Source organism: Gossypium raimondii, chromosome 12 (assembly GCF_025698545.1).
Source record: "Gossypium raimondii isolate GPD5lz chromosome 12, ASM2569854v1, whole genome shotgun sequence".
In the NCBI taxonomy this organism is placed as follows: Eukaryota; Viridiplantae; Streptophyta; class Magnoliopsida; order Malvales; family Malvaceae; genus Gossypium; species Gossypium raimondii.
In genome coordinates this window covers 50,033,415-50,041,997 of record NC_068576.1, presented here as the reverse complement: position 1 = coordinate 50,041,997, position 8,583 = coordinate 50,033,415, and the positions used below count along the sequence as shown (strand labels likewise).

At 30.6% G+C, this 8,583-nt stretch overlaps 1 protein-coding gene across 1 annotated transcript; it reads left to right on the top strand.

Annotated features, from left to right (window-relative positions):
• Window positions 1–6,644: 6,644 nt before the first annotated feature.
• LOC105764817 (bidirectional sugar transporter SWEET10) lies at window positions 6,645–8,397 on the top strand. Its single transcript, XM_012583584.2, has 6 exons — window positions 6,645–6,811; window positions 6,924–6,960; window positions 7,063–7,273; window positions 7,379–7,540; window positions 7,635–7,754; window positions 7,861–8,397. The coding sequence occupies exons 1-6, from the start codon at window positions 6,769–6,771 to the stop codon at window positions 8,095–8,097; spliced, it is 810 nt and encodes a 269-aa protein (XP_012439038.1). The 5' UTR covers window positions 6,645–6,768; the 3' UTR covers window positions 8,098–8,397.
• Window positions 8,398–8,583: the final 186 nt, after the last annotated feature.

Sequence of the window (8,583 nt, the reverse complement as noted above, 5' to 3'; positions counted from 1 at the left end):
ATAAAGTCACATGAATCTCACTATAAACATTTTTTTCCTCAGTTTATCTAAATGGATTTTAATGTTAAATAAATTGTAAATATATTAACTAATTAGTTATGGATTTAAGTCTTATCACTTACAAAAATAATCAAATAATGATTAAATGTTTTATAAAATAAAGATATTTTTTATGTTCTCTTTTCCCAATTTTTACTATTTTATTTTTTATGGTTAGCTTTAAGCAAGAGATTTTCTAGCTCAAGAGGAATTCAATTTAAATAAAACAATATTTCAAATTTAGATTTAATTATCAAATATATAAATATATATTAGTGAAATGGGTTGTTGAACTAATTTAATTCAAGCTTAATCTTAATTTTAAAAGATTGATTTAATTTATAGATAAATTTAGTTCATTTGTTTTTTTTAAATAACCTTATTATAGGTTTCAATATATAAATAATATATTTTAACACACTTAAGTTTACGTCCTCTTGCATTAGTAATAATACTCGTGTCAATGCAACTAAAACTCAATTAACATAAACAAATCTAATTAAATAGATATTGTAAGGCCCAATTTCGGCCCGGGCCCGCATAAATAAAAAAACTTCCAAATATAAATTCAAAATCCAATTAGTACAGTCCAGACTACAAAATTTGGCCCAGATCACTAACCCAATACACCCTAGCAACCCAAATTACAAAATCTAGCCCAATAACCAATTACTGGCCCAACGATGCAAAATCAGAAGTTAAAACCCTAGGGCAAACCCCAGCGCCGCAAACAGGCACTGCCCTCGCACGAACCACGCCTTCGAGCCGCTCCCTGCACGCGCCTCTGCTCCCACGTGCCCCTCCGTACCCTCCATATCCGCCACACGTCCCCTCCATGTCACAGCTGGCTTCCGTACGTCGTACCTGCGCAGCAAACAAACAAGCACACACACGAAAGGAGCAGCAAAAAAATGACAGAAAAGGGACAACAAAGGGGATTTTTGGGGATTTCTTTTAGTTTTCTTTTGATTTCTTTTTTCTTTCTGTATTTTGGCTATAAAAAGCCAATACAAACACTGTAAAGAGGGGCATATTCGAATATAAAAAAAGAACGAAATACTGAAAGGTGATTTCTGGGTTTATTTTCTTCTTTATTTTGCTGGTTATTAGTTTCATTACTTTTCTTCCCTTTTTTGATTTTTGTGTTCATTAATCGATAGTTAAGAGAGAAACTAAAAAGAAAAGAAAAAATCATACCTGGCGGTGGGATTTCGGCCTTCTCCATTGTCGTCAGAGAATAGGTTGAAATCAGAGGCTGTTCGCATGCTTGAGGAGCGCAGAACGGCGCAGAGTCTTTTAAGTTTATGTTTTGATTTAATGTAAACGGTAGTTTTAGGGTTTTTTAGTTTTAAACGCAGGACTTAAAACATCACCGTTCAAAGCCAATGTAATGGCATTAAAATGGTGCTGTTTTGAAGACCCGATCCGAACGGTGACCCGATCAGGGAAGGATCCGCGCACTATGGATCGTTTGGTTTATTTACTTAATGAGTCCTTCCGTGTTTAATGAAATTATGATTTGACTTCTGTTTTTGATTTGTAATTTATACCTCGTATTTGATTCTGTATTCACTTAGATCCAAATATAAACGGCATCGTTTGAGGCCGGGACTGGTGGTCTCAAAACGGTGTCGTATGACGCTAGCACCCGCGCGGTGACCCGACCTGGGGAGGGATCCGCGCAGTTTTGTTTAATGGTCTATTTATGCAACAGGTCCTCCTTTGTTTTATATTGTTTCAATCCGATTTCTTTTAGTTTTTTTTTTAATTATACCACATCTTTTATTCTGATTTCATTTTGGTCCAAGATCAAAAGATGGCGTTTTGTCCTCTGGATTTGAACTTTTGAAGTTGCGTGTTTAATTGGTCTTTTGGTCCTTAGTTTTGGATTGATTGTAAATTTAGTCCTTTGAATGCCGCGGTCTTAATTCAATCGTTTTTTTATTATTCTTTTTTAGTATTTCATTTAATTTTGTAAATTTTTATTGTTTTTACGATATCAAAACCTCTTATTATTATTATTTTTGAATTTCAATTCAAATTTAATTTTAATAGTATAATTGCAAATTGGATTAATATCTATTTTAAATTTATTTATAGTATATTTTAGCATTCGTTTGACATTGTTTTTAAGTGTTAACATAATTCTAAGATGTGATATATTTGTTCTAAATTATTATTTTAGTTTATCACACGTTTTTAAAAGAAATCTAATATACTATTATTTTAAAATTTATCTTGTATTATGTATTGTTATGTATTCATTATTATTTAGATTAATCATTTTCTATGTAAATTCGTTATGTCACATACATTCTTTAATATTTTCTTCTTTAATTTCACTCATTATATTTTTATATAAAAATATTTTTAGCATGATATTATCGTATACATGTATATAATTTATTTTAAAAAATATCTTCATCTATATTTTATATATTTCAACTTCTACATATTATATTACTTGTCATTATTTATATTGAATTTTCATCTTATGCGTACTACTTGTAAATTAATAAATGTATGTTAGTTGTTACGAATTCATTTCAAAATATTGTTCTATAATGTTATTATCATTTTATGTCAAGTTTATTTTAAGTTCATGTGTAATGTGAATAAAATCATTATTGTTACTTTATTTGTCTAAGTTTGAATTATCATTTATCTTTACATTACATATTTCTTTTAAAAATTTTACTTTCATCATCCTATTTCATATTAAAAAAGGCCTAGCGTTTATTATTCTTGAGAGAATTGTGCCCTAACTTACTGGGTTCCAATTTTTCTCGATGAACTTAGGTAGCCATGTGCTTATTTTATTAAAATCATACAATTTTAAAACTAAGCATTTAGGATTTCAAAATGCCGGATCCTAATTTATTGGATGTGACATTTTGTTATCCTGATTTTAAAATAAAGGCAATGTTTGGCGTTTAAGAACCTCGAGAAATCGAAACCTAACTTACTGGATTCTGATTTCTAATTTGACTTAAATGACTGAACAACCTCCTCAAGATGCATGAATTTTGAAATTTAAAAATTAAAAAGACATACCTAATTTTGACAATTGAGTTGTCACACCCTAACTCATTGAGTGTGACAATTTATTTCTTCGAAGGAAGTACGTCTTATCATTCAATTTGGTTTATTCAAATTTAAACTTCAAAGGATCGTATTTTAGAATCTTTTCAAAGTTTCGACACTAAGACATTAAACAATCAATTCGGTACCAATTTTGGGCGTCACGAGGGTGCTAACCCTTCCTCGTGCGTAACCGACTCCCGAACCTATTTTCTCGAAATTCGTAGACCAAAAAATCATTTTAATGGTGAACCGGTCACACCTTAATAAAAAATCGGTGACGACTCCCATTTTATTTTCAAAAGTCGATCCCTATTTTTCAAAATTAAAATTGGTTTCGACAGATATATTCGATTCAAAAATTTTAATCATACTTTAATTTAATTATAATTTCGGATATATATAATACCACATTTATTCCACATCAAGCACTTTCCATCGCACTTTCTCTCATCCCTCATTTCTCGTTTTCCGTCAGTAGTATAAAGCTCAAGAACTTATCTACCCTTTTTATATAATTAATTAAAATAATTTTTTTTTGGGTGGTGGGCTTTCAACTTTCCAAATGCTAACCTTATATACAGGGTGGAAATAAATCCTTATCCTATGCCTGCCCTGCCCAATTCTTCGGACCAAATGCTATGCTCAAGAAAAAGAAAAGTTGCTTGATTCATTTGCTGATAATAATAGATTATTTCATAAATGATAAAATGGAAGTAATCTGACCTGAAAAACATTATACGAGAACTAAAATTTAGTTGATACGAGAGAAGTAGTTAGTTAAACCTAATAAAGGCAGCCATGCATGTTGCCCACACCCACCATTGCTGCCCACTTTGGATTCTTTTTCTTTTCCGGAAATTTTACGTAATGAACATACGATTTAAATTAAAATAAGAAAAGATATTTCGTTCCCTCCTTATTATTGTATAATATCGTATGGATGATGTTTTGGATAATGTAATCCATATTTCATTCTTTTTGCAAATGCAAGATGAACCTGGATTAGCTTTTCGGATTTTAAAATTCGTTCTACTCACTATAATTTTTAATTTCTAATCCTAATATTAATAACTAATTGTTTGTGGAGTGACAAATCACTTACTTTCCATATCAAATTTTCAATCAACACAAGTTCAAACTTACACAAAATGATAAATCTCACACTTTATATATATATATACCATGATGTAGGTGAACGGAAATATTTTATATTAAAAAATATTTATAAAATATATCAGCAAATGATGATTATTAGTGGAGTGGTAAGAGTTTTCTATATGATTGTTGGTCTTGTGTTTGATTCTTAAATAATGTTATTCAATTGTTTTGTTTAAAATTATATACAAGTTTGAAAAGATAAAATACCCTAATAATAATATTAATTACCCTTTAAAATAAGAGTATTTTTAATAATTTTACAACTGAATTGGTATTGAGTTGATTCGTGACACCTACTCATTTAGCCATTGTATATATAGTATATATATAATTCTGGCATTGTCATCTACTACTTTGGCCTTGAAGATAGATTTATTCATAGATCGGATTTGGCTAGACTCTGGCCCATATTATTTTTTCAAAATTTCATTTTTTTTACAAGTTAAAAACTTATTAAATGTTTAAAATGATTTAATATTAATATTTAAAGATGGAGTTGAAACAGTAAAATCCTTAATTCATATGGGCCAAACCTATTACAGTTGACAAAGAGTAGGAGTCCTGTATTTAGAATTAACTGTGAGAAGATAAAAAGAAAAATGAGAAAAAAGAGAGAAATGTTGCTTGTTTTGGTAAATAAGAAGAACATCAAGATTATGTTGCATGGTGATGGTGGATGGATTGTGGAGGGTTGGATGGGGATGGCATGCCCAAGCAAGTGCGATTACACCTGGGAGTAAAAAGATGTCACTAAAAATCATGCCTTTTAAGATCCCTCAACTCAAAAGTACTCGTCAGACGGAGCAAGTGGGTTAGATTCTCTTTATGCATGGATATCCATTATGCATTCCTATGCCCTACAGCATCCCATCACCATACATACATACACCATCATAATCTTTTCTCCTCGAACAAAATTTCATCTAACAAATAATTTTAAAAAATCAAAATACGATTAGTTTAAACATTTTCATGATTATAAGTATTAATAATCCAACATAAGATTACGTGGGTCTCAATTTAATTTATTGATGAAAAACAAAATTACAAGACGAAGAACATTCAAAATCTTAAAAGTTCATACGTGTTTAAGCATAAATCATGGTATTGATTACATTATATTTGGATTTATCGAGTGACTAATCTACCTATAATGTTTTTTGTTTTTTCCTTTTTTGTGAGACTTGTATCTCATTGATGATCATTTTTTTTAAAAACTTTTAATAAAATTTTGACTTAACAGAAAAAGAACATTTAAGCATATAGTCTTAAATCGAAGGTCTTTATCAAAATCATTTTAAACCATGTGTTCATATATACTATGTTGTTATGTGGTACTGGTATGGTATGATATAATGGTAGCAGGGCAACTTTTTCTAAATAGGGCAATAGATACCCAAGTTGTGGAGAGGAATGAGCAAGTTCCACGAACCCAAATGTGACCCAATCAAGTGTGAGTTGTAAACCTTAAAACCACATGGTGGGTGACACATCATAAAGAGATCAATGTAGGACCCATATGGGAGCATTGTGTAAAAATATGTGTGTAGTAGGAAATATATAAGGTTAATGTGATGTAGGGGGGGTTTAATTAGGTGGGGATTAGGGGTGCTTGCATTCAATTCAAGATCAACCGTCCTATTTGGGATTAATACACCTTTGTCTATTGCTAGCAAGGGAGCTTATTTGGAAGTTTAATTACAAAAGCTCTTTTTGCCTATTAACACCTTTTGTATTTCTAAAAGCTCACTGCCCAAGAAAAAAACAAATTAATACTCTTTTAATGCATGCCACACATTCAAAAAATAATAATAATTAAGTAGACTGGTTAAATCATGATTTATTTAGAATGACAAAATCATTTATCAATTCAATGGTTTTATGATTTTTTTTGCTTGCTAGAATTGTGATTTTATATGTATTTTTTAATCTTCATTTATAATTAATGATATGTTATTCTTTAATCATTGAGTTTTATGTTAAATTTTATACTAGAATTACAGTTTTTAAATATATGTAAATTATTTATTAAACAATAAATTTAGGGTGAATTCAAATTACAATTTTTAGGTATATATATCACGCTATACTACAGTATGTAATCTCACCGTCATCATTACTTTTACACTAATTACAAATAAACTAACCTTTAATATTAAATTATAAAAATACAATTAAATTCAACATGAATTAGAGGTGTGATTTGTTAATTTTTTTTTTTCACAGCAATAATCAGATTTAAAAAGTAAGGAGAATTAAAAATTCAAATATTGCGCATGATAAAATAAAACTTGACCTCCCTTCTTTGTCGTTTCCTCATCCCCAGCCCGTTCTCCTCGGCTATAAATATAAACCTTGAGAATGCTTCACAGATCGTGGAAGTAAGAGGTAGAAAGAGCTTCTTCACTTTGACAACAAATACTCACTTTCTCTTACAGAGATTGAGAGAAAATCACAAACACACAATTATATAGCACAGTGATCATCATGGCTCTTCACTTGTCTTGGGTTTTTGTTTTTGGTATTCTAGGTATATACACACACACATATTCTTCATGTTTATTATTCTTCCTTTTAGTGAATATTATCAGCTTTACTATTCAATCCCTTTTGACGTTTCGTTAATTTGTCATGTTTTCTAGGCAACGCTGTTTCATTCATGGTTTCCTTGGCTCCACTGTGAGTTTTCTCGTCAGCTCTATTATTTTTATTTTGCTGGATGATGTTAGTGAGAGTTTGTGTTATTAATGGAGGGTATTATGTTATCCATTAATGTTTCAGGCCAACATTTTACCAAATATACAAGAAGAAAACATCGGAAGGTTTCCAGTCGATTCCCTACGTGGTTTCGCTCTTCAGTGCGATGCTTTGGATTTACTATGCACTGCTTAAGAAAGATGCCATTTTCCTCATTACCATCAACACTTTCTGCGTTTTCATTCAAACTTTTTACATTGTTACTTACTTTTACTACGGCCCAAAGAAAGAAAAGGTAACACTCTCTTTACATCCATCAATTACTTCTCAACATATATATATATATATATATAGTTTATACATATCTGATTCAAATACGTTGAAATGGGTGAATTTGCAGATCGTCACAGTGAAGCTTATGCTTCTCTTCAACGTTTTCGGGTTCGGAGTTATCTTTCTCGCAACTTACTTCCTAAAAAACCCTTCCCTTCGTCTCCTGATTTTGGGTTACATTTGCATGGCATTCGCTTTGGCTGTGTTCGTCGCACCTCTCGCCATTGTGGTGAGAATAACTCATCAATTTTTAAGCTAATAATTAACATAATAAAAGTAAACCCTTTAAACTAATTTTTTATTTTTTTATTTTTTTTTTGCAGAGAAAAGTCATAAAAACGAAGAGCGTTGAGTACATGCCATTTACTTTATCAGTGTTCCTCACTTTAGGAGCTGTGATGTGGTTCTTCTATGGCCTTTGTTTAAAAGATATGAATGTCGCCGTACGTTAATTATCTCATTTAACCACAAATCAATTGATTTAGACATTTATATCTACTTTTGTTTTTTATCTTTAATGATTGTGGGTTAACGTCTAATCAACAACAGGTTCCAAACATCCTCGGATTCATCTTTGGAGTACTTCAAATGATACTTTATGCCGTTTACAAGAACCATCCCAAGAAAACAGTGGAAGAATCAGATCCCAAGCTTCAATTATCGGACCACCCAGTCGTCGTCGTTGATGTTGCCAAGCTTGGCTCGGATGTAAACGCCGTCATTCCTAACTCAACCAAATCTAACAACGGCGGAAGAACTGAAGGGAATGCTTTCAACAAAGTTTAAAAAAAAAAAAGAGTTTATTTCGAGTGGGTGATATGAAAAGAGGTTTCCACTTGAAACATGTCTTTAAGCTTACGTGTTTACTTTGATTTTTGCATGGGCTGAGGTTAACCCATGCAAAACAATAACTTTAAAAAAAAAATTAATGTCTAATAATGTGGGTTTAATTTCTTTGTCTTTTCAGTCCACATCGTGAATCTTTGTCTCTCTTTCATTTCTTTTCAAATCTATAATAATCATATGTAATCTGTAATTAGCATTCTGTACTTACTGTTTTATTAATGAAACGTACTTCTTTTATAATTATTTTCTTCATCCTATGTTTTTCATGTTATTACGGATTTTAATATATTTAAATAATAAAAATAAAAAAACCGAATTTAAATATATTATAAGTTACACTTTTATTTGGATTTAATAAGAAATTATTTTCGGGCATATAATTTTATTAATAAAAAAATCTCTTACTTTTAAGCCTTTAAGCTAGCC

What these genes read in the sequence shown, in the direction of transcription:
- LOC105764817 (XM_012583584.2), top strand. Translation starts at nt 6,769, where the DNA reads ATGGCTCTTCACTTGTCTTGGGTTTTTGTTTTTGGTATTCTAG. An exon ending in TTTTGTTTTTGGTATTCTAG is followed by an intron (nt 6,812 to 6,923) that starts GTATATACACAC and finishes CATGTTTTCTAG; the next exon opens with GCAACGCTGTTTCATTCATG. An exon ending in TAAAAGATATGAATGTCGCC is followed by an intron (nt 7,755 to 7,860) that starts GTACGTTAATTA and finishes AATCAACAACAG; the next exon opens with GTTCCAAACATCCTCGGATT.